Genomic DNA, 27,133 nt, shown 5'->3' on the forward strand with positions numbered 1-27,133 from the left:
GTAGGAGTGTGAGCCAAGGTTTGGACAGGATGTACTCCTGGCAGTGAAGCAGAATCCCCCCCCACCCCACCCAATACACGATTTCTCCCATCAGGGTTGGTGGTCATAACAGCAGTAATTTGCAGTGCACTACCCAGTTAGTGTCTGCACAGAGATCTGTGGTTTCCGGTGACTTCTCCATCCTCTATGCATCATGGCTGGTGAGAATGGATTACAGCACAGATGGCTCCAAATACCGGACCAATGATGGTTTGGATCCGGAGCCAGATTTTGGAGGCCCAGTCCTAGTAGGTGTATCACGGAAGGATGACTGGATTATCTCCTGGGACCAATGCTGGGCTTGGCAGTTCTGCCTGTGTCTGCATTAAAGCAGTACCAAGACTAGTTTGCATATGGTTGTGGCAGCTATGTAGCAGAACAGAGAGCAAAAACTATGTTGGATGAAAGTGCGCCCCAGAGTAATTATCAGAGGCTAATATGGACTATAATTTTTAGTTTTTCCCTTTTTGTCCCCCCTCAGTTTCTAACTTCTCTTCCCGTTCTGTCCTTTCACCTTAATCTCACCACTGCATTGATGGACCCTGCCAGCCCACCTACCTCTACCTCACATTAATTTCCCTAAAACCTTAACTCACCCATGCACATTCTTTGCCCCATCCACACCCTGCCTCCTCACTCTTCCTTACTTCTTATCCCATCAGACATCCGATCTCCCTTTTGTTTTCTGATCACCTTCTCGCCTCGCCCCACACAACCTACCACTCCCTCAGCATCCCCGATACCACCAGACTATCTCACATCACCTGCTTGACATTGCCTTGGTCACTCACTTTCCCTAAAGCCACCCGCTTCCTCTTGTAGTCTTCCTCCTGACATATCTGCACCTCTGCCTCCCCTGATTCAGACTTCCCCATGACATATCTTGTAAATTACTTCTCCTGCGGTACACTGCGTCTTTTAGCTCTCACTATGCCTTCTCCTTGTTCACACCATCTTCTCCCACAGTGTTCTCTTGCATTACCCATATTTCCTTAAACCATGTATTTTGACTTTATTACTGTTTTAGTACTGCATAAATACTTTACATGTCACCTCTAAGTAAAGCAGGTCTGCTCTGTGCCGTAGCTACCAGGGGCAGAATTTAGGCTTATTTCACCTTGACAAGGATTGAGATTATTTCTGGTTCTCGTGCACTACCTCCACTTCCCGCATTTTGACTTTATTACTGATTTAGTACTGCATAAATACTTTACAAATTACCTCTAAGTTATGCCTGTCTGCTCTTTGACTTCCCTGACCCTGGTTTTACCTTGACTTATGTATTACTGACTTCCTCTTGCTCCGCTCAATCTTCTTTCAAACACACACTTTGTTCGCCTTGCCTCCTGTTACTCTGCTTCCCCCTTGCACCTGAAAGTCTGCTGTCCCTAAGCATCCACTCACTAACTTTAATTCCTTGCCGCTCTTCTCAAGGCCTGGTTATTCATTGCCTCGCCTTACAACCCGGCCCCCTTTTTTTGGATAAGCCTACTAGACTGCGTATGAGCGGTCTGTTACAAGTCATGTTGTGGTATACCATGAACAAAGAGATGACTGCAGCCCACTCTGTTTACTTTCCTTGTCACTTTCATGTACCTGTATCTTATTCTTGTCCCACCTTTAAAACCTTGTTTGTCCCTACCAGGGAGCATTGCCCCTTTACAATGTGTATGTTTATCTGGTGTCTGGTCAATGTTTGGGAACTACTTTTTTCTTTCTGTTGAAGCACTAACAGAGAGTGCATGTGTTCTCGAGCAGTCTTCCTTGTGTACTTCTCTCCCTCTCGTGCTGTTGCTTGTCCCCATCTACTTCTCTCACACCTCCCTGTTGTACTTGCCTAATGTGCTTCTGTGGGTTTCATCCACCCCTTCGCTTTCCATGCTCCCCTTCCTTCCTGGGTTTCTTCTGCGTCGTCCGTCCTCCCAGCGTTGCCTGTGTCCCTCCGCACTCCCAGTGTTGCTGCCCCTCCCCTGCCTCCTTTAAAAAAACTCCTGCATGTATTATTTTTAAGTAACCAAAACAACTCAGATCGGTAACTAAAATAAAATGTAAAAACAAATCTACCTTATTTTGCAGCCACGTGAGGCTGCGTAAAAGATTTTCTTTTCAATTCTATTGTATACATGCTGCAACATGGCCAAAACACTATTGGGAAAGCCAATAGTTCACAAAAGCTAGACCTATTGGCTTTGCCAAAGCTGGTTTCTCGCTTCCTGCCACTAACTACTTCTCTCATTATGCCCTTTCCCGTTATACTCTGCCTCACTTTTAATTTCATCTTCCTTGGTAACTGCCCATTCCATTCCCGTAAGCTAATGGGAATGTCCAAGTGGAGAGGAAGCGGCATCTCAATTGAAATTCCCTTACCTGGGGAAGGCGTCAAAGCAGTAGGTTTTCCTTGTGTCTGGAAAGGCGACCCGTAAGCCGGACATAAGCGGTGAGTGAAGTATGACGGCAGCACACTCGTGCCGGGAGGCGAGGTCTACTGTGGGCACCGTTCCGATACTCTGGCCGTAGAGAATGATGTTTTCAGGGCTGACCCCATACCTGGAAAGAGTAAAGATAAGCAGCATTCAGTGCATTTGACATTACAATACAGGTGCTCAAAGGAGCCTGCATGACCATCAGCGATATCCAGACATGCCAACTTAACATAATGCGCACCATGTGATCATACACGTTAGGGGGCCTGGCCTTGGCAAGGGAGATGAACAAAGCGAGTGGGGCATTGGATGCCCTGCTCATCCTAAACCACCCCACCTGAATCCCTCTCCATAGCAAATACTCCTCATCTGGAGCCCTCTATGTTCTGGGGAGGTTTTAAATCAAGCCCGTCTGAGCAAATCATTTATTCCAGTCTTAGAAACGTATTCTACAAAGGGTTTCCAGCTCATCATGTGATAATGCCTCTTCAATGGATCCCCAGCGTGATGAGGTGTGAAACTGTGCATCACAAGGCAGCATAGAGTTTTTGGCAGGTCGCAATATGCATGCATGGTCTACTGGTCTAAAGTAAAGATTCAAAGTAGTTACATCACGCTGAACTATCAGAGCCCTGCTATGAAGTGTTCTGGCAGCAACACTAGAGTTGAACAAATACTATATATAATGGCCAGATACTAAAACAACAAGCATTGGAAATGCAATAGGTCTCGCATTAGGAAAGTTTGAGCTATTGGTCTTATAAATGACATTTTTTTTATTTATGTGTTGTTTTTTAAAATAGCTAAATTAATAGCTTTGTCATTTACTATACCAATAGTTATAACTTTCGCAAATGTGACACCTATAGCATTTGTAATGCAACATGTTTTGTATTTACGTGACTTAGATGTATTGATATTACAAATAACAATGGCTTTTAATTTTTTTAAATAATTAATACTTAAATAATTTATTTAATTTGTAATGTCAATAGCTTAAACTTTTGTAAATAACTTTTGTGAAGATTATGTTCAGTGTTTTTTTATCGTGACGAAAATTCAAGAACATAAGTGAAATATTAACATCTTTTTTGTGATTTGTAATAAAGTTTGAAAGCTTTAAAACAGCTTGAAACATTGAAAGAACATATTTGAACCAGTGATGCTGTGGTGGTGCTGAGTGATGCTGTGGTTGCGCTGAGTGATGCTGTGGTTGCGCTGAGTGATGCTGTGGTTGCGCTGAGTGATGCTGTGGTTGCACTGAGTGATGCTGTGGTTGCGCTGAGTGATGCTGTGGTTGCGCTGACTGGTGCTGTGGTTGCGCTGAGTGATGCTGTGGTTGCGCTGAGTGATGCTGTGGTTGCGCTGAGTGATGCTGTGGTTGCGCTGAGTGATGCTGTGGTTGAGGGGGTGTGAGGGTGAGGGAGTGAGGGGGTTTGAGTGTGAGTGAGGGGGTGTGAGGGGGTGAGTGTGAGTGAGGGGGTGAGTGTGAGTGAGGGGGGAAAGGGGGGTGAGGGGGTGTGAGGGTAAGGGTGAGTGAGGGTGTGTGAGGGTGAAGGGGTGTGAGGGTGTGTGAGTGTGAGGGTGTGTGAGAGGGGGTGTGAGGGTGACGGACGGTGCTCCGCTTGGTATGGATTCACGGATCTGCTCTCTGCACAACATTAGGATTTAAACAGGAAAAAAAAAACAGCACAATCTTTGTACAGAAAAAGAAAGAAGTAATCTCCAGTTAGTATGCAAGCTGTAGATCACGGAACAGAAAGAACAGTGTGCACAATTGTTAAAGAAAGCCGATTAAAGCCAATGATATTTCAGTATGAAGCTTTACTCCTCCATGCGCGCCTCGGTGGCAGGTTTCTGGGGCACTTCAGCACGCCAAACCCACGAGGGTCCAATTTAAAGTTAGGTCTCACCAGCTACATTATCTTACGATCTTGTATAAACTTCGAACAAAGAGAGGGAAATTTGCTGGGCACTAAAGCAAACGCTGGATGTAGAGTTAAAGTCTTACAGTGATAGGGAAGTCGCATCATTGGTTGAGCAGCTGTAATTCAACTCTACACTAAGTGACAGCCACTGCTGCAAAGCACATGCAGGTCAAGTCAGCCGACAGAGGCAGGAGTTAGTCACTGCGGTTTTGTGGTTAGAGGAGGAAGCCTTAACACCCCGAGCTGCCTACTAGCAGAAGGCACTGAATACTCCCTTCCAAGGTGGAAGTAGGGAGGGTGTTCAATTAATACAAAATATTAAAAATATTTATTTATTTTTAAACATGGAATCAAAATCAGATGCTAAATGGGTGAGTTGGTTTTATTTTTGTGAACAGCTTGATGGGTCTTGCATCCACCTCCATTCTGTCCAAGGACTCAGCCAAGCCAATCAGCAACAGAGCCCTTTTTACTTAGCCAGCCAAGCACAGCTATTCAGGCTCCGTAGGAAATTGTGGCGTGCACACTACACTGTAGAACTAAATTATTGGAATGCACTTGTAGCGGAGGAACAAGCATCCGAGCTTTGGTGCAGAGTTGGCAGCCAATGCCTCAATGTCAGGTGACATGCGGGCCCATCTACCTTAATGGAGATGATAATATTCTTATATGGCTGGATTGCTTTGAAGTAAATTACTGCATTTCTTACAAACCAGAATATGATTTTCTTATTTATCCAGAGGCTTTGTTTCCAATTGTAAAAGTGTCCACACGGACATCATATTATATGTAACGTTTGTGTGCAAGGGTATTCTGTTGGATAATATTCTTATATATTGGGTGACCTGGAGCATTTTATAGCAGCTGAAAGTGAACAGGTCTAGCCTTAGATCAAATAAAACTTGTCAAGAATTTAGCAACAAGATTCGCAATAAGTTTTACCTGCTTGAAGCATTTGGGGAAGAAGCACGGGATTGATAATTTACACATTAGCAAATAGCATGTGTGATTGATGGACTGGCAAATGATGCCCGACATAGATCCGGTCTTGGCTGCCTTTGATATTTGGGCCCTAATTCTACAACTTTAGGAGTAGCACCAAGTATCTGAAAGCGCTTCGGACAGCACAAATAGTAAATTATGCTGTACAGATTATATGCATGGTCGACAATGCTACTGCTGGGTAGGGCTACGGGTGCCCCAAGCCCAGGGATCCACCAGACAGGTGGTGTGGGCTATAGGAACTACATAGGGAGGGGTCATGTTTTTCTGCTACAGTAGGAACATCAACAATTTTACTGTACCTCTTCGGGGCACTTGGGTAAAGGAGTCGGGGTCTGGGATAGTTGAGGGGCTTCGCTGGAAAAATCAGGGGCTTAGACAGCATTAGTACAACAGATCCAGTTGCACACGTTCTTCTGAGGGAAATACACAATTTCAGATTTCATGGCGCTTCAGAGATTTGTAACAGTGTGAAAGAGGAGCGGGTAAGGCTGGCGAACAGTTACAAAAGCATGGGCAGATAATGCGGTGTGAGCTTAAAGGGCAAATGGTTACAGAAGAGAGAGAAAATAAGGGGAGGGGGGAGGAGAAATGCGACACGGCGGGCAGGGGAGGGGGCGGAGAGGGAACAGACGAAGGAACGGCAGATAAGGGGAGGGGGGAGGAGAAATGCTTCGGGGCACTTGGGTAAAGGAGTCGGGGTCTGGGATAGTTGAGGGGCTTCGCTGGAAAAATCAGGGGCTTAGACAGCATTAGTACAACAGATCCAGTTGCACATGGTCTTCTGAGGGAAATACACAATTTCAGATTTCATGGCGCTTCAGAGATTTGTAACAGTGTGAAAGAGGAGCGGGTAAGGCTGGCGAACAGTTACAAAAGCATGGGCAGATAATGCGGTGTGAGCTTAAAGGGCAAATGGTTACAGAAGAGAGAGAAAATAAGGGGAGGGGGAGGAGAAATGCGACACGGCGGGCAGGGGAGGGGGCGGGGGCGGAGCGGGGAGAGGGAACAAACGAAGGAACGGCAGATAAGGGGAGGGGGGAGGAGAAATGCTTCGGGGCACTTGGGTAAAGGAGTCGGGGTCTGGGATAGTTGAGGGGCTTCGCTGGAAAAATCAGGGGCTTAGACAGCATTAGTACAACAGATCCAGTTGCACACGGTCTTCTGAGGGAAATACACAATTTCAGATTTCATGGCGCTTCAGAGATTTGTAACAGTGTGAAAGAGGAGCGGGTAAGGCTGGCGAACAGTTACAAAAGCATGGGCAGATAATGCGGTGTGAGCTTAAAGGGCAAATGGTCACAGAAGAGAGAGAAAATAAGGGGAGGGGGAGGAGAAATGCGACACGGCGGGCAGGGAAGGGGGCGGAGCGGGGAGAGGGAACAGACGAAGGAACGGCAGATAAGGGGAGGGGGGAGGAGAAATGCGACACAGCGGGCAGGGGAGGGGGCGGAGCGGGGAGAGGGAACAGACTAAGGAACGGCAGATAAGGGGAGGGGGGAGGAGAAATGCGACACGGCGGGCAGGGGAGGGGGCGGAGCGGGGAGAGGGAACAGACGAAGGAACGGCAGATAAGGGGAGGGGGGAGGAGAAATGCGACACGGCGGGCAGGGGAGGGGGCGGAGCGGGGGCCTGGAGTGCGGCTGAGGGAACTGATGTGCACGCGCTTTTAAGCTCAATGCGCATGCGCATTGAGCTTAAAAGTCACGGGCACTGCAAGGAATCGCCACAATTCCTTGCAAGTTGGATAAAGAGTGGATAAGCCCCCAGAGTCTCGCTTGCTCGATGCGCATGCGCATCGACAGGCGAAACCTAATAAACATGCTCCTAATGTCAATGGACATATCCTATGGACTATGTCTCCTGAAAGAACAAGGCAGACAACAAATATTTTGCTTTGTAGATCTGATCCTGTGTGGTAGATCTGACCTAAGGTATTACCCCTGAAGGTATACCATCAAAGAGCATCCGTTATTAAAGAACAGAACCAATACCCAAAAAAGTATTCCAAACCATAGGTTCCTCGACCAGAGCTCTACATTATTGCATCTCAAAGGTCTGTGGATTCACCAGCACCTACAGTGTACGTTTTAATGACACGCAGCTTACTTCCATCCTTGGTGTACAGTTACAACTCGAAGTAAGCAGTTAGATGTATATTATATATAAATTAGATCAGACAGTCTTGCACAGAAGCAGTGATAGAACAACACTACAAAACACGGCAAAATTATGAAACTCACCATGTCCCTAAAAATATGTTAAACTCCCTCTAATCTAGAACTAACTAGATGAGGAGGATGATGATAATTCTCTAGTCGAGAAAGCAAGAGATGTTTAGACGAAGCATTATATGTAATAAAAAAAAAAATCAAGATCTACAATGAAGAAGACGCGCGAAGAAGCAATAAACAATCAAATGAATCCGGAAAAGACGAAGAAAAAGATCTGAAAATGGAGCAAGAAAAATCCATACATTTCAAGATATATTAAGGTAAGGTGAGAGAAGGAGAAGTAACAATTTGCTAAAAACAAGAGCAGACAGCTGGCACCTAGAGATGTCAAGGTTTAGTTATGACAGGGAAAGCATGAGATTTCAAAAACAGGAAACATGAAAATGATACCAGAAACATCAGGACAAAGCAAGAGCTATAGCGCCAAAGTAAGGGATGCCAACGTTAAGTAAGTTAGCAAGTGATATCAAGAAAATGTGAAACATCAAGGACAAGAGACATGGAAACATGAAGTAAACAATACCGAAGTGATGTAAAACCCATCAAGGTAAAGGAAGAAATATCAAAATGAAGGACGTTGTTAGATTAAACCAGAAAACTCCAGATTAACCAAAAGAATGTCAGAACCTGTGCAATTCATCTGTATAAATCTCAGCTAAGCTTACCAGTGGAAGTAGTAGCCTAGCTTCCTGCTGCTCATGATCACGCTCCAACTATTACCATCAATTACAATGTTCTCTTAATTCACGCATTACAGGCTGATATTATTATAAAGTTTCGTACAACGTGCAGCTCCCAAGTAGGGTTTCCTGGCGCTCTAGCAACAGGTAGGGGCCAGCAGGGTAAGATGAGATTCGAGCAACCAGGATTTTAGGTTCTTGCGACAGAACATAATCTTGGTCCTGACAATGCAGTGCATTTTGGGGCACAGCTGACGCAGATCTGGCCTCAAGTGACAGTGTTAATTTACTTTTAGGCGAAGTGTGTGCCTTTCCAGGCCTATGTTTTTCCTTTAACCCCTTCCATGCTGATGACGTCTGGGAGCCGTCATGGCACACAGCGCTCGTGTGCTGATGACGGCTCCCAGCCGTCATGACCACGCTCGCGATCGGAATGTGCCGCACAGGAGCGGAATTTCGGCCGCGGGCAAGGGGTTAAAAACGAGGCATTAAAATGACGCAGTTAGTCCCTGAAACAAGTATGAACTCTAAATTGGCTTAACATGTATTCAGATAAGCAATGTTTAAAAACATATCGTGAAGTTCCAGGACAGAGAAGGTTGGGTAGGTAATTAAATGGTACTTGGAAAGGCTTCAGCCATTCGTGAATGGCGGGTTTCCATTCAGGGCCTCAATTCCCTTTGTGGTGGGTGATCCCAAGTCGGGATGTGGCTTGGCGGGGTCAATGTGCAGCCAGTGTAGAATGCATTTAAGGTTTTGTTCATTGTATTGTTAATGATTTGGTAAGAGAAAATAGGCTAGAGAATGTTGGAAGGGCAAAGCCCAATTTGTGGACATACTGACCTTTGCATATGTGTGAGTTTCCATCTAGGTGGAGGGGTGAAGGCTGGTGGGTAGGGTAGAATATTATGGATTAGTTAAAGGAGAGTTAATTAATGTGTAGAGGAGCTTAAGGAGTTAGGCGGATGAGGGCAACAAGAGCAGTGCTCCTATCAGATTATGTACAATGGAGCATACCAACTTGTTCAGTTTACTCTATGTATAGGTGCCTATCCTTTTTAAGTCGCTAAGGATGGAGAGAGCTCATGGTAGGGTACCTCAAAGACTAGGTTAAGTCCCTTCAAGAACAAGTACAGCAGCTAGGTTGTCGTGAGTACACTGTTATTACTTATTGTGTTATGTCTGTATGACTTCTGAACCATGGCCCATGGCTCCTGTCCAGTAGTACATGATCTCTGCCTTTTTTCCCCATAACCGTGTATGACATAATTCTATGCTTATTTTTATGCTAGTGTGCCTCTATCAAATGCATGTTTGCTATACATATTTATGACTGATATGCAATACTGTGCCCTTGAAAAGAGGCATACAAGATGAACGCAATAAACATACAAGTCCTCTAAACAAGTATATTTCCACCACGATTTCTCACACTATTAGTCTTGCATGTCATGATCACGAGATCACGTTCTCACACTTTTTTGTATGTACGAGAACCAATTCAAAAATGGTGAAATGCTCTGTCTGTTGGCAGAGAAGACCGAACTATCATTTAGAGAGCCGAGACCCCAAGGACGTCTGCCATCTTCCCCAGATGCAGCTCAGCGCAACACATGGGTTGTGCAAGCCTGGGTCATCCTGGCTTTGGTTCAGGTACACATTTTCCATACAACACTTCTTGATAAAGAACAATATTAGTTACCAGGGAGTAGGAGGTAGGATATCTACGAGAAATATACGATTATATCTATTCTTTGCCTTCTTCATTATGTTCACTGTTCTTGTGTTGGCTTTTGAAAATACTTGTGCTTCTTGATAACATTTTGCTGTAGACTAGGTTGTTGTAGAAGGCAACTTATACTATACAAATACAATACTTTACAAATATATTAAAAAGGCCTCAAATCTTCCAACTCGTGGCACGGTGTACATTTGTTCCAGCAACCTTCACAAATTGATTTCGTAGTGGGTTTTCTGAAAGCCAAGATTACATCCCCAAATTCATCAGGAAGGCAAAAGAACTCAAGATAGCCTTGCTTAATCTCCACATGTACAGCCACGGCATTTGAGGATTGAGGTGGAGGATCCCCACAGAGACCAGGAAGACCGTCACCCAGGCCCTCGTCACTAGCCGACTGGACTACGGCAACGCCCTCTACGCCGGTACCACCGCCAAGCTCCAGAAGAGACTCCAGCGGATCCAGAACGCCTCAGCCAGACTCATCCTCGACATCCCACGAACCAGCCACATCTCCGGACACCTGAGAGACCTTCACTGGCTCCCCGTCAACAAAAGAATCACCTTCCGCCTCCTCACCCACGCACACAAAGCCCTACACGACCAAGGCCCGAGCTACCTCAACAGCTGAATCAACTTCTACGCTCCCAAACGCCACCTCCGATCAGCCAACCACGCCCTCGCCGCCGTCCCCCGCATCCGAAGAGCGACGACAGGAGGAAGGTCCTTCTCCTACCTGGCCGCCAAGACCTGGAACTCCCTCCCGACCGACCTGCGCCTGACCCAAGACCACCTCTCCTTCAGGAAGAAGCTGAAGACCTGGCTGTTCGAGCAGTAGCGGCACCCCCCCCCCCCCCCCCCCCCCCCCACCCCCAGCGCCTTGAGACCCTACGGGTATGTAGTGCGCTTTATAAATGTCATTGATAGATTGATTGATTGACCAAAGTGCTGGACAGGAAGATGGGCCAAATGCGGACAGGTAACAAATCTGCATTCAAGATCCTTCTTGCACAACTTGGGGAGGGGGTGGGAATTAGAATTAGCTGTGCTCGATCCCCTTGCAATGTCCGCAGGACTTTCATCAGAAGGAGAACCAGTGGAACTTCGTACAGCAGGCACAGAGACCAGATGAACCTGAAGGCATTCCTCTGGAAACCACTCAGAGGGAAGTGTATGGCACAGAACAGAAAACACCTCCTCTAAAGGCAGTGGCAAAGATATCCATTGAAGGAGAGCCCATTCTAGAGAGGACTTCCATAATTTTGGGATGTCGTACCAGCTTGTGATCCTCTTGCAAGAGGTGACTGAGTGGCCACCCTCCCACAGAGGGAACCTAGTAGATGAGCCTCTACTGGGAAAAATAGTCACTGCCACACCCATTACTACAGATGATTCTCCTTCCAAACAAAGGATCGACACCACTCTACCTGTTGGACTGGGGCAGTGCTGTCTGACAGAACCTATATGGAACGCTCAAGATAGAAGGGCAAAATGTGCACATGGTAAGGTCGACTATGTTCAGTTGCAACACATTTATTTATGTCCAGGTGCTGCCCTGACACGGACCAAAGTCCTCGCATCATCATGTTGCCAAGATGGGAGTACGAGAGACGAGGCTTGCGTGACTAAGGTAATGTGCATCTACAGAGGGCTAAAATTATGACCAGCCTCAAACCCTGAGGCATCCATTCCCCAGTGCATATCCAGGTAAACAGTTTGGAGCAGCTGGTTTGAAAGGGTCCCTTGAAACTGGAGGCATGGACAACGCAGGCATCAGTGGAGGGACCTCATTTACCGTCTGGCGTTTTTTAACAAAAGGATTTATGAGGCGGAGTGAATACAAGACCTGTTAAACCAGGGAGTTGTTCTTAGTCAGACATCTCAATTATCTTCCAAATACCTTTGATCCTCTGAGAAGGAAAATTCTTTATGTGGGTCATGTACAACACCGCACCAATTAAGGTCACCCTGTGCCACAGTTAGGTTGTAACCTAACGGGTTGATAGCATAACTCGAGGTATAGCGAAGCGTCATCATGCAATGAAGATGTAAATTAGCCCGCAAGAGAAACTCTGCTTTCACTGGCCAATTTTACAAGTGTCAAAATACATGGACTCCCAATCGTCATAAAGAAGCTGCCACAAATGTGAGCACATTCGTGAAAAAAGGCGGGGTGGATGTGAGCCTAAACAGCAAGTGATAGTGCTATGCTCTCACGGTGAAGCTCAAACATCAGCTGTGGTCAAGGAGAATGGGAAGATCGAAGCAGCCATCCTGGAGATATAGGGACGCCAACCAATCCTTTGCTTTCAGGGCCAGACATTTAGTTCTGCTAAATGTACCAGGATGTGTTTCAGACATCAGTACTTCATGGTCAACCAAAAGTAATGCAAGTATAAAGAATCCTGTGCATATTTCTTCAAGTGCACCACCTCTGCCCCTTTGGAGAGCAAGACATGGACCTTCACCTCCAAAACTGAGGTCTGTGTCGGACAGCATGCCTTAGTAGGAGAAGGATAGTCAGAAGGGAAGGAAAGAATGGGTAGAATATAGCCATGCGGATGAGCAAGTTGACCCAGGGAACCTTTGTGAACATCTCCTAATTTTAGGCAGATGAGACATTCCCACCCCCTCAAGGCTGGTGGCATATGGGGTAGGAGTGAGAGAGGTTTTCAGGCAGCGGATCTACGAGCAGATGGCAATGGCATCTCCTAAATCCACCCCTGCCTGGAAAAATGTAGTACATTTGTTGGGGTACAGGGAGTGGTTGAGAAAGTTGCCTCTGATAGGATTTGTGTGCACTCGAAACACCTCAAACTTTATGAGATGCATGTGAACTGCCTTGCTCGAGCGGCGAGGGTCAGTGCGCAAGCCGTAGCTTTTTTGCTCTTGAAACATTCCAGGGAGGAGTCAACCTTCACCATAAACAGCCACTCACCATTGAAAGGCATGTTCGCCAGGACTGCCTGGACATCTCCTGAGAACCCAGTAGAATGCACAGAGGCATAGCAACATTGTGCGACAGCCATGCCCATGGGTCGGGATGCAGTGTTCACAGAATCCGGACCACACTTCTGGATCTGCATCCAAATATTCAAACCCTTACTGCCCATGAATGAAAAGAGAGGACCCGTTTTATTAATTTCCATAGAGCATGGACATATCAGCCTATAAGCCAAGTGGCACTCGCTCTGCAGAGAGCGAGACTGCCTACAGCAACGGCCCATCTTCACACGGTGCCCATCCAGTCTCGGACTCACTCTGGAGGGTCTGTAGGGAAGGCTTTGTTATTCTGGTTTGAAGAAGCAGCTTGAACCACTAGGTTTTCCAGCAAATGGTGTGAAAGCAAGAGTTCTGGGTCACCAAAAACAGGCCTGTCGCTGACGTGATCTGTTGCAGTGAATTACATTTCCAAGCACATGCGTCTGCCAAGCTTAATACTCTGAACTCACAAGGACTATGTTCATTTCAGGGAAGGAAAGTCTGCCAGTGCACCTGGAACATTGGCTCCTCTTCGCAAAAGGCTTCATCTCGCTGGAGCATGCTCTACACACAGGCGCCTGAAAGCAAGTTCAGTACCTACATGTCACATTAATCCACAAAAACTCTCACGTGGTCAGGAAATGTTAGTGGCCATTTTGAAGATATTGAATATAAATTCCATGTGGTACAGATCCTCCTTGCTGGGCAATCAAGATACTTTGTTGCTGCTGGCAAAACTTTGCTACCAGCCCCTGTGACAACCCTGGAGATTGTTTTCCATTTAAAAGTGCTACTAGAATTCAGAGTCATAGTATAAGGAATTGAGTCATAATTTGGAAATAAATTTAAATAACATGTAAAGTACTGTTTTTAGAGACAACCATGAAGGAGTAGAAAACTCACATTTGTGGTGCTCATTTTGTATTTTAAGCCACGTGAGAAGAAAAAAGGATCCATATCACCTTAAAAGACCATTGATATTTCACCATCCATATTCTGTATATACAGTAGTGATATATGCTTAGGAAAGTGATTCTTTGGTACCAGTGTAAACTTTATCATCCTGATGATTATTTGTTTATATCACAGTTTAAAAAACAACCTTGAGTGTATAGTAAAACGAAAGAACATGTATTAAAAATAAAAAATAAATCATTTCTAAGGCGCAAGTGAGGTTTATTAAAAATTCTATAAATAACAATTACATACATTCTTGTTATGTCTTAGTTTCGAGAATTTCAGAAATCCACCAATATCCCCTAGTATCTGGAGAACAGAGATATCCAGAAGGCATTTCATTTGCGATATCAAATATTCAATGATTTAAACAGAGTTAAGTTATTAAAGATGTTATTCTTTCATTTACATATTCACTGTGAACCAGTAGGTCAGCACCCAGAAGAGTGACGTTTTATCCCTTTCCTTACATCCCTGTCCCCAGATCTACTGCTAACCACCATATTTCGATTATGCATGGTGGATACAGGCTTGCCCGAAGAGGGCATCCCTCAGGCACCCAGGTGAGCTGTAGCATTGCTTTGCTGAAAGGGGGCAGATCCTCAAAGGTTGAACAGGCGAAGTTGCGAGATTTTGGTCGACATTTTAGTTTTTGGCTCCTCAGAGGCAAGGCAAACTCTAGTGTGCGTTCAGTCTTACATATCACTGTGATGAAAGAAGACACTTCATCTACAGGAGTGCCAGGAGGTAAAAAAAAGGCCCCCTTTTATGAAGTATTCAACTCCCTGGCACTCTGCACGTCAAGATAAATGGCAGGATCAGAATTATAAGGAGGAAGTAAGCTGTTTGACTCCAGGTCATCATCTTCTGCATGGCCATAATCCTCACGAGGCATGGCAATGGACCCGAATAACTTCTCCATTCCAAATGAATCTCTAGATGCTAGGGAGGCGTTGCTGTTAAGGACTGGTCATTACAACACCTTCTCTAACCTTCTCTTTTGGCACTCCTATTACTACAGAGGATTTTGAGGGCGGCGCCAACAATGCTTTAGTGTGCATTGCCCACAACAGCTTTGGTGACCGCGTCAAGGGAACCACCAGATCAGCAGAGGATGGCATCCATGGGTAGATATTTCTTTTTAGGCACTGAAGCCTGAGGAGTATCATGGAGTCTCAGAGTCTGTGCAGCTGGTATCGCCAAACATGTAGGCTCAGGTCTATCCTTGAGGAGTGGCCAACAGGATACAGAAGCTTTCATAAACAAGTCCAACCTGGCCAGACGCAGACTGAAGGCCTTGGTCTACACGGGGTCAGCAGAAGGGAATTCCTGAAAATCTTTTCCAGCGTCACAGAATGGCATTGTGAATTTGAATGGTCTTGGAAACAGGAACTTTTCCTCAAGGGAAAAGAGGACTTCTCTTTCCTATGACAATTTTTGTGTTTTCTGTGGAAAGATAAATTGGGAGAGCGCTACCCGTCGAGAGACTTATCTGGAGTAGAAGGGAAACAGTTTGGCCTGTCAAGGCTGGCCTTCGCCAAAAAAGCTAGCCTTCCCACTCTCTGATGGCCTTTAGGTGTATCGGAGAACATGTGTCACAGGCCGCTAAATTGTGATCACAGCCGAGACACTACATGCATATGGCAAGTTGATCTGACCAAAACAGCTCATCCTCTTGCAGCACTTATGGGAGAACTCACACCCTGATATTTTCAGAGGAAACATTAGACACAGTCATTGTCAAACACTGTGGAATGTTTGTCAGTGAGGTCCCAAGATTACTGACATTTTGAGCCAAAAAGGAAAACAGGCATGCAGATGCTTTGTTTCACCTGGCTAGAGGCAATTGCACCTGTAATGCTTGTGTTATGTTGTTGTTGGTTTGTGACGCTGCTGGTGGTTGTAAGTGAATGGGGTGACTTATGGAACTGCACAGATTATATAGGCAGTTCACTACGAGGTCATGAGTTGCTGTAAAATGTCACACAACACCAGGGACAGTAAAGTCAACATCGAGCAATATTATTGAGACTCATTCTACAAGCTACCTGAAGAGCTGAAATATGTGAACAAAATAGCAGAGTGGGTTATGGACTTGCAGCGGTGAGGAGTGTAACCCTTAATGTCCAAATCCAGCAGATGGAGGGGACTTCCATTAAACCCAGTGTTGGACAACTGTAACAGTTAGTGTAGCTACATTGATTCTGAATATTTAAGCGTTAAGTAGTCAGTCAAGACACAATATTTCGACAAAAAAGCCATAAAAGCACAATTCAATAATAAAACATCAGTTAAAAACCACATCCGATATTGAACATATCAAATTAACCCAACTAAATAAAAAATATTGCCAGGACAAAATGTTAAGCACAGTCTTAATTATAACTCATATCTCATCCTATTATAAAAACCTGCTTTTATAAAAATTAATTACTGCAAGCAAATTTCGAGGCATCCTAGGGACTGCAAAAAGACGATCCCTTCCTTATGCTGCCTCACCTTAACCTTTTGTAGTAATTGCACCATAAAATGGCGCCTTGTCTCTTGATATACGAGCAAAACAAAGTTGAACTATTGGTGCTTTGAATAGAGAGGTTGTCACACCCACACAGAGGTGAAATCAGATTCCATCCCACCCGAAGAAGGGGGTGGGATGAATTTAAAGGGCATAGTCTAAAAAGAATAGGTCAATGACGATATGTCAGGTTTGTAATCCACGCCAAATACGGCTCTATTTTAAGAGTTGGCGAAACATCTGCTTAGTTTACAATTGTTCGCTTGACCATAGACAACTCTAAGCGTGTATTCGAGCACTGCTCCAAAAACAATTATTTGACACGCAACTTGTGGTTGGAGCCAATAGTATGTGGGAATCTGTAAAGATCTGACAGGCCCATGCGATCAAATGTGCCTCTCAGGTACTTATACCATTGAATTGTTGTCCACCCCATCTAATACCATACAGTCAGACATACAAATTCTTGCCAGACTAGAATCTAGGGATGACCATAGTTTTCCCTACAATAGTAGGGGGGCAAGGCCGATCAGATCTTCCAGATGGCATCCCAAGGTCCTTGTGGCAGATAAGAGTGGCTGTAACTCGTAAGACTGACAATAGTATGAGCAAACATTGATTTTCTGCACGTTGTAAGATTTCCGCTTTGTTATACCCCCAAAGGCCAACACAAAGACACCCACTGAAATGCACTTACTCTTAAAAAGGTTCATATTTCAGGGATTGGTTTCTTTTATAACTTACGGGCAAATCTAAGAATGGCCCCAATGTTTCTGTTAAAAATCTGACATCTAAGTGTTAAAAGCGGGATTCAACTTAAAAACTGGTAAAAAAGAATCCCAAGATAATTAAAATCGTTTACTTTTGACAAAAGGGAATCCCCCATGAGATAAGAGTTTGACTCAATGTTGGGGCAGCCACATTTCCTAATATGTGACTTGGAAAAATTTACTCTAAGATCTAGATCCTCCTTGTGCACTAAAAACAGTTCTAAAAGGATGTGGAGGCTATTAGCAGTACGCGCAATCAGAACTTCTTTGTCCGCACAAAATAAAATGGGAATAGAAGTTTGTCCCATATAGGGTACATCCTTATTGTTTTCGACTAAAACGTTACAAATACCATCTATAAAAAAAAAGAAAAGGAGCCAGAATCCACCCCTGCCTAACACCCCTGGTTGATCTAATTAGAGGGGAGGATTTGCCAGAGGGACTAAAGAGGGCCCCTAACTGCAAGATCCTGACGCAGGCGCATGATGAGAGTCAAGAGATCTGGTTTCACTCCCATTTTGCCCATGTGTCCCTACAGTTTAGAACGGTTTACGAGGTCACCGGTGCTTGATGTCTAAAAGCAAGGTGCAAAGAGCCATTTTTTAGCCTTAACATACTTCCCCATTTATATACAAAACAGGCTCTTTTTACATTTTGATATCTTGCCCAACTTATAATGGATCAACCAAAGGAGGCAGGAGACACGGAGGATCTCTAACCAGAAATTGCCCCATCAGTGGCGAGCACACATTGAATCCAGTGTTCAACCTCAATGCACTAGTATAGAATATTTTGCCTGACAGATGATATTTTGTATTTGATTTTTTTTTTGTAATCTTTGACAGCAGTGGTGAGAGTCAGTAAGAACAGTACATCTGGGAAATGTCCACATTCATGTTAATTTCTATCCAAAGGAAAGAAAGTATTAAGTATTATTATATGCGACTTTATGGTATGATAAGGAGAATAGAAATACTGTTGACTATATGGCTACCTCTCAGGTATCTATGTGCACTATCGCCAACCGCCTTTCTTACACGGAAAGACGCATGGCATGGAGTACTGCCCATGGCATTTATGTTGTTTATGGCAGAGAGTTCTTAACAATAAAATAGAAAGCAATATTTGTCAGATTTTTTTATACCGCTGTCAAAAGAAAGTGATTCATAACAGTAAGCGTATCCAGAAGCCTTAATACAAGTCACGTTGTGTTTTGTATGGTTCATTATTGTAAATGACTAAGAAAATCATTTTAAAGTTAACTGCAAATGGCTTACACCAAGACCAGATAGTCAAGCTTAAAGAAACAGAGTAAGTAATTTACTACAATATATTGGCTTGCACAATGCATGTCCTCCCACGTGTCCTCAATGCATATTCATAGGTGGCCCTTGACGCGTGAATGCACAACCTTGTGTGCTTATACACAGACTGTGGCTGTCTATTCTCTTCCTGGTCTAGATTATTGGCTGGTTGTGCTGGTGACACAGAACCCTTTTCTGCTTTAAGGCACCTGGTTAATAGGTTGTTTCAGTAATAAATGCAATGGTAATTATTTCATAAAACTGGAAGGACCAAGGGTAGGGTGTTGTAAATAAAGATGGATCCTTTGTAGGTTTTATGATGAAAGTTTATTTAAGGAGATGGCACTTAAGTTACAGGTTTAAGGTAACACCTGATGGAGCAGGGTTTTTTATGGAAAAAAACCTGCTTGGATCAAACTTCTCACTGTGTGGATTATTAACAAAAGTGGTGTGAAAAATTAACAGAGAAAAATTAATAATGGGAAAATGTGAAAGCTGTGCTAATATGCTGGAAAGAGACCAATATTTCCAGTGTTTCTAGTAGATCGCAAATGCAAATGATTAATGCAAAAATAATAGCCAGAGAAAATTATAGAAGCAATGAGTTTTAAAAAAGAGAAATTTTCTTTTCATGAACTGTTCGAAAATATGTACATAATGTCTAGTGAAGTGCAAGCATTAATAGAGCATTAATAATGAAATGTTGTTATGACCTGGAACTATTTGTTTTCCTAGAGAAAAGGCACACTTTACTGTTCTGTAGAGAAGGCCTCAAGAGCTTTTTGATTTAGTTTGCTTTCTCAAAACGTAGACTGCAAAGAAATGTATTTTGTCCTTCGATAGCTCCGGACGATGGCCATGGTTATCTGGAGGAAGTAATTAATGTTATAAATGGAATTTCCTTGCAAAACTGAGAAAGTGTTCTTTAGGGTAATCGTGCTGAAAGGTTTACTACAAAGTAATAGAGAGACATGTGCAAGATGGGGAAGAGATTACCGGAGTTTCCTCTGGTGAAGGACGATGACAATGGTTTTTTCAAGACAAAGGAACTGTTGAACGTTAGGTGTGCTGGAAGTGGAGTGATCAGACTCCCCTTGGCCTGGTTAATTAGATTAATGAACTCTTTAGTTTTGATACATGTGGGGCTGGATCCTTAGTGAATTAGGGTGTAACTACTAGTGTTAGAATTATGTAAGTGGGCAAGACTGACTTTGCAAGAGGAGAGGGCGGTGCTGCTGTTTGCCTTACTTAACTGGCTGGCTGATGTTCAGCTGATCCTGACGCTTTAACTATGTTCCTCATATCCTTGTGAGGGTGCCCAGTTTCCCTTCCGGACGGACGGTAGCTCTTCTAACTAGTAGCATTTCTGTGCTATAGTTATTTCTAGGTTTGTATGATTATTCTGAATTTGCATTGACATTATTTGCAAATGCTCTTTTGTCTTTACAACTATCCACTCACTCATGGTTCGTTGAGAGATGTTATCATGAACTATTGAATTGTTGTTTCTCTTGTGTGATGATCTATTATTCGAGCTGTTTTGCACTTGATGAACATTCATATTCTTTAAAATAGATAAAAACAAGTTTATAAGTAATTAGAGTGTCATTATTAATGTACATTTGATTATAGTGTTTATAGATTATTGTCTATCTTTAGGTCATCATAAGTTTAGGAATCCATCTTATCAAAAGTCAATCCCTTAAAACTCAAAAAAGGTCCATCAGAGAGAGTGGATCAAATGATTATGAAAATAGGCACTATATTTTAGATTTAGACGGCGAAAGAGACTGGTAGATGTTAAATTCGTTACTGATGGTAAATATAGGCAAATAACACTACACCCCCTTCTGCTGGATCAGTTTTTGGTAGAAGACTGAATGGTTAGATTGATTAAATTGGCAATGGATTAGGACGGAATTGGTTTTTGTGATTACTATAATTGTGATGTATTTTCGTTATACGTGTGGTCCGCCTTTTGACCTTAATGCAAGTTTAGTAACATGTCCTAAGATCCCAGGATATTTAGCCTAAGGGCGTCTCTTAGTGTGGCATACACTAAGCGGTATAGCGTTGTCTGCTGTTGATGCGGTACTGAACAATAGTTGCGTTGTTAGTATTGCACATGGAACTTTGAATTTAGTATAGTGAGGATTTATAAGGGTATCTTTAGAAGCGCAAATGAAGAAGTCTCAAAAATGTTCACTTGATTGAGAGTAGAATAATGCTGGTCGAGATTCTGCTGCAAGCAAAAGAATTCTTGGAGTGATTGTTGAATCGATTTTTCTTTTAGTGCAGCAGACAAGCTGGTTTGTTTATATGTTCTAATTTTGTTTGTCTCATAAGAAAAACTCTTCAAGTTACTGACGATTATTTTTCTAAAGGGAGGTTCAGTCGCAAGAGTTATACTGACGTACACAACAGCTTCCGCGCATTGCCCTCGCACCCTACCACCGAACCAACGCACCCAACCGCCACCCTCTGCACCTGGACCCCGGTCAGCACCGAAGACAGCGCCCGCACTATGAGCACCATCTACTCCGGCTCCCCCACCGACCCATGCCCGCACCACATCTTCAACAAAGCCAACTTCATCATCGCACCCCAACTCCGGGACGTCATCAACAGCTCCTTCGCTTCCGCCACCTTCCCGGAGAGCTGGAAACATGCTGAGATCAGCGCCCTCCTGAAACAAACCACCGCGGACCCCACGGACCTCAAGAACTTCCGACCCATCTCGTTCCTCCCTTTTCCTGCCAAGGTCATCGAGAAGACGGTCAACTAACAACTCTCCGCCTTCCTCGAGACAAACGGATCCCTCGACCGTCACAGTCCGGTTTCCAAGCAAACCACAGCACCGAGACCGCCCTCATCGCAGCCACCGATGACATCAGGTCAATGCTCGACAACGGGGAAACCACCGCCCTCATCCTCCTGGATCTCTCAGCAGCCTTTGACACGTTATGCCACCACACCCTGATACAACGCCTCAGCGACACCCGAATCCAAGGCACGGCCCTGGAATGGATCGTCTCGTTCCTCTCCGTAAGAACCCAGACAGTACGCCTCCCCCCGTCCTGGTCCACGGCTACCGAAGTCCCACAAGGATCCTCGCTCAGCCCCACCCTCTTCAACGTCTACATGAGCCCCCTCACAGCCATCGCATGCAAACACAACCTCAACATCATCTCCTACGCCGACGGCACACAGCTGATCCTCTCCCTCACCAACGACCCAGACACCGCCAGAGCCAGCCTCCAGGAAGGAATGAGAGATGTCGCGGATTGGATGAAGTTCAGCCGCCTGAAACTGAACTCAGACAAGACGGAAGTCCTCATCCTGGGACCATCCCCCTCTGCCTAAGACAACTCCTGGTGGCCACCTGCCCTGGGCACTGCCCCCAAACCCACAGACCACGCACGCAACCTGGGCTTCATCCTGGACTCCACCCTCACGATGACCAAGCAAGTCAACGCCGTCTCAGCATCCTGAATCAACACCCTGCGCATGCTCCGAAAAATCTTCTGATGGATCCCCACCACGACCAGGAAGACGGTCACCCAGGCCCTTGTCACCAGCCGCCTGGACTACGGAAACACCCTCTAAGCCGGAACCACAGCCAACCTCCAGAAAAGACTACAGCGCATACAGAACACCTCGGCAAGACTCATCCTGGACATCCCTCGCCACAGCCACATCTCTGCCCATCTGAAAGACCTGCACTGGCTCCCTGTCAGCAAGAGGATCACTTTCCGACTCCTCACCCACGCACGCAAGGCACTCCACGACGCAGCCCCAGGTACCTCAACCGCCTCGCATTCTACACACCAACCCGCCAGCTCCGCCAGTCTCGACTCCGCTACCGTCCCACGAATTCAAAGAGCCACCGCCGGAGGAAGATCCTTTTCCTATCTGGCAGCCAAGACATGGAACTTCCTCCCCACCCACCTCTAGCTGACCCAGGACCATCTCGCCTTCAGGAAACAACTCAAGACCTGGCTGTTCAAGCAGTAGCGACCCCCCCAGTGCCTTGAGACCCTAACGGGTGAGTAGCGCACTGTAAAAATTCCTTGATTGATTGATTGATGTCACAGAGAGCCGCGCCGGCACTGGTCAGCTAGTGTGAAATCATCACGAAAAATTGTTGAACTGCTATTGGTTGGTTGGTTGGTTGGTGTGAGTCGCGCTGGTATTGGTCAGTGTGAGCGTATAGCGTTTGTGGTAAAACGGACTAAGTTTTCCCTGTTTTTGCTTGGGTTTTAGTGTTGCGAACAAAACAAAATGAAGTTATTGAAATTGTTGAAGATTTTGTTTAGAAAGGATGAGCCTAAACCTATAAGAGAGGGAATTCCTGTACCGCCTGAGGGTACGCCTGCTTCTTTTATGTCCTTAGAAAGAGGATATCACACATATAAATAGTTGGAAAATTGGAATAAATATACAGAAGGAGATGGGAATATGGTAACTTTAACATGAAGATTTTAGAAAACCTGAGACATCAAATAAATGAATTGAGACCTAACCTTAGACCTATGCAATATGAAGCGCTTGAAGAATGGGAACATGATGCTTACAAAAGAGACAGAGACAGGTTTCAGTATAAATACAGAAATATAGTGAGTAGATACTCAGAGGCAAAGTGGGATACTCAGATGAAGAAGAGGAGGAGAGATGTGATAGCAATAGGTGAAGGATTATATCCAGTTGTTTTAGTGGAGAATCAGGAAGGAGGAAAGTGTACAGAGAAAAAAAAATATTTTGTAGAAACGTGTCCAGATCCAAATGAGGTTGATGACAAGTTATTGGACGAATTATTGTTAAATAGACCACCACCATATCAGGAAGAACAAGAAAGAATTTCCCAAGTGCTCCATACTTCAAGTGGAAGTTCCTCAGTTTTCACAAAGGAGACACATAAACATAGTGAGCCAGGTGAAAAATGATTTAATAAAAAAGGTTACTCAATTGAATTTGAATGCAGATGCTTAGTCAGTCCCCGTGACTATTGGTCCCATAGTTCCATTGTATAGTGAGGGCCAGAGTATTTCAAAAGTGCATGCATTGACAGTGCCTGTTAATAACAGGACTAGTGGTAGTGCGAGTGAGACAGGATCCTTGATTGACATTTCAGAAAAGTCAGTGGAAACCTCAAAGCGTAATGTGCAAAAAGAACCGAGGAGATTAGTTCAGATTGTGAGAGAATTGACAGTTAGACCTACATCATCAGGTTCAATTGGACCATCTCCAGAGGAATTGGATGAATGGATTAGGGGGATGGTGTCTAATAAAGTCAATACGAGCATGGACGTGGGTAGATTAAAAGAGGAATTGGAAAAAATTATTTGGGGGTCGATCAGTCCTGAAAGGTTGAGTAAATATCCGGAGGAAGAGTTATTATATTTATGTAAAAATATTACAATGAGAGCGAAGAGTCTTCAAGAGAGATTTTCTGAAGTAGCACAAACCTAGGGTGTTGACATAGAAAAACCAAAGGTTTTACAGAAAACATATAGATTGGATTTTAGTGACAAGGATTTGGAGAGTTTGAATGCTTCAGGAAAGTGCTTGTAAATTAAAAAGCTGATAAATACATTGAGACGATGGGGTGAATTGTAACAATAGAAAAGCAGATGGGCTAAAAAGAAGTAAGAAATGGTTGCAAATCAAGGGGCTTCATCATTGACCAGGGAAGTGGATCAAGAAAGGAGGTGGCTCACACAACTGATAGCTAGTTAGGGCTGATTGCTGCAAGGAATCCATTAAAGGCAACAAAGTTAAATAGCTAGAGTACAGGACAGCAAATGGGCAGAATGCGAGTCTACGTGGTGAAAAAAAAAACATTAAACCTATAAGTATCCCACCTAGTATGTTGGGTGTGATCAATTCTAGAAGAGAGTGTCATGCTTCTTCATAGGGTTCACCCTGACTCCTAACAGTATGACACAGGGTCATAGGACCCTTAAATACTAAAAACCCACATCTACTATACATTTGTAAGCTTCCCCGACTACTCCGCCAATAAAGGGATACTTTGGAGAAGTGGAAAGATTTTTAATCTCTAGTTAAGCCCCCTGGTCTTTTCTCTGTAAGATCTCCCTGGAAGATGGTTGAGCCCAACCTGACCTTTAGGAGTCAGAGTGAACCTGATGATGAAGCATGACACTATTAGAGTGTATGAGGGTTATTTAAAGAAAAGGATGCTTTTCCTTCCTGCACTGAATAGCGAAGAGCCGATGTGGAGACCACACCCCCTCCCCCTTCTTCTCTCTCTTCTAGAATTGATCACACATGACCTGCTAGGTCAGATAATTATAGGTTTGATGTTTAATTAATAAATGTGGACGTATCCCTCGAATCCCTTTCAATTGAGTAAGGAACTCTCTACCCTCTGGATCTGTGAAGGGCCCCCCTGCTCAGATCGAAATGGTATACAAGAAAAAGGAAGCATGTCACATGTTCACCGGAACAGAAGCATTTAAGTGCATACTGAGCATGCAAAGAACAAATGTGCATTATACTGAGTGTGTATTGCAATATTTTCATTCCACAGTCTGTATAAATGCAAGGTATGTGTTGTTAGGTGAACAGAAAAATATGTGCTGTGGTGACGTACTGTACTGTAAGCCATGGTGATAGGTGTTCTTTAGATCCATGTAGTGTGAGGTTGCAAGATGCACAGTAGTCCTTAGTGAAGCTGTGCTGGCAAAGTGTAGGTTTGAGTCTTGTAGTTATAGGTCCTTGTTATAGGGCCATGTTCGGTGCAAGTGCACAATGATACTTTATGAGGTGCGACTAGTAAAGCAGTGCTGTGGTTCAACATGTGGTGCCACGTATTTATGCAGATGCTTTGCTCTGCTGGTGTGTATCCTTTAAGAAACGGAGTATCAGGTGCTCATAATTGCTCTGCGAGGGTGCCCATTAACGCTCGTGTCCCCGTGAAATGGGGCTGGATATTGTTTAACCGGTAGGCTTCTCCAATGAGCAGCTCGTGAGCTACTGGTAAGCTCTCCGTCCACCTGTGAATAGCTCTCCTGTGTGCAGCCCACCAATTAAATGTAAAGCTTTTGTTTGGTGGAGTTCATATTTGCTTACCAAAATTGAAAAGTATGCATTTGATATGAAAATGTGTGTATTTTCGGAGCCCATCATTTCTAAAGTATATTTAAAGCTGATATTTGAATGATAAATCATGCAGCCCTAGGAGTCTTATTACTACTACTATCACCTTGGTGCCATGGGACATTGCAGCTGTGGCTGTTATGTATTACCCTGGTGGAGGTATTGCAAATGGACTATGCCTTTTTTACATTACTGCTGGTAATCTTGCACAGAGGTGATCAAGGCTGGTAATGCATAGGGTGGACACGAATGCAACTTTGTCTGATATGTACAACACTAATAATATTAGCAGCCGCGGCCCGTGCAAGAGCGGTGCGGCCGGGGGAGGGTGGGGGACTCGGAGAATTTGGCAGACTACTATGAGGGAAAATTACATGAATAATTAATTTCCCCCACTACCTGGCCCCACCGTTCTTACCTGCACAGGCCGCGGCTGAATATTAGTAGCTCAGGAGGATATAAGTAGCTCTTGCTAGTGGAAAGGTTGGAGACCCCTGTGCCAGGTGCAAACAATCTTAGCTCTGTGTTTAATCAGAGTCTGCTCTGGAGTGCTCAGAGAGATTGCACAGTAATACTCGTGCCACTGGGTGCCAACACTGATGCGGAACTGGAAATGACGTAACGTGTGGTGCTAGGAGTTGGACGCTTTGCTTTGTGCGCGTGTTGCACCAGGTGCCCCTACTGAAGCAATAACCCTCGTCCCACTGGGTGCCAATAGCAGAACGAGCTGCGGATGGCAAATGGGTGCTTGGTGTTCGTACTGCAGCCCTGCTACGTGAGTGAGCTCGTGCGGCTCAATGTGCTACTCGGTGCGACTAGTGAAGCAACGATGCAGGAACGGCCTATAATAAAGTGGTCACGTGGCGGTAGTCAGAAGCGCAGCTTGCTGAAAAACAACCCGTCCCAACTTGGCCGCAGTACAAGTCTGGAAGCCCCGTTGGCGAGGAAGAATTTCCTCTTCCGACCACAACATAAATAATGCAGCATCCCCGCAGACTTCACGCGGATCATACCTCTGTGTAGGCTTCAGTGAATGTCCACACTGTGGAACCGGAGACAACCCCAAGGCACAACGCCGGACCCGACAACCGGCAACAAATTTATACAGACCGTCTGATCTTGAGCGCATGTTGCCCTGATTATCCCTCACTGGAGCGCGAGCACCAATCCATCTCTGTCCTGTCCACTCCCCTGGACATGGAAACCACCGTAATGCTTTCCATGGAGTCTGCACAGTTATCCAAGTCAGCAGGCTCCCCTGGAACACACAAAAAGGCAACCAGGACACTGTTTACGTGCCCACCTCTGCAGGTGGAAAAATGAACACTGCCCAGTTTCCCTTCATATAAACACAACATGCACAAAGACACCTTTCTGCCACTCTTGATGCTTCATCCTATTTTGAAGCACTCTTCCTCTTACTCACAAATACCTCCAAAGGC

The 27,133-nt window shown here is 44.7% G+C and overlaps 1 protein-coding gene across 1 annotated transcript in view; it reads right to left on the minus strand.

Moving 5' to 3' along the window:
- ABHD17C (abhydrolase domain containing 17C, depalmitoylase) overlaps positions 1 to 27,133 on the minus strand; it is a 134,881-nt gene that overhangs the window by 25,671 nt on the left and 82,077 nt on the right. Inside the window, exon 2 of the mRNA XM_086957875.1 lies at positions 2,407 to 2,586. Coding sequence (XP_086814001.1) covers positions 2,407 to 2,586 — 180 coding nt within the window. The remainder of the gene's footprint in view (positions 1 to 2,406; positions 2,587 to 27,133) is intronic.

This window comes from Lissotriton vulgaris, chromosome 2_1 (assembly GCF_964263255.1).
Source record: "Lissotriton vulgaris chromosome 2_1, aLisVul1.2, whole genome shotgun sequence".
Classification (NCBI taxonomy): Eukaryota; Metazoa; Chordata; class Amphibia; order Caudata; family Salamandridae; genus Lissotriton; species Lissotriton vulgaris.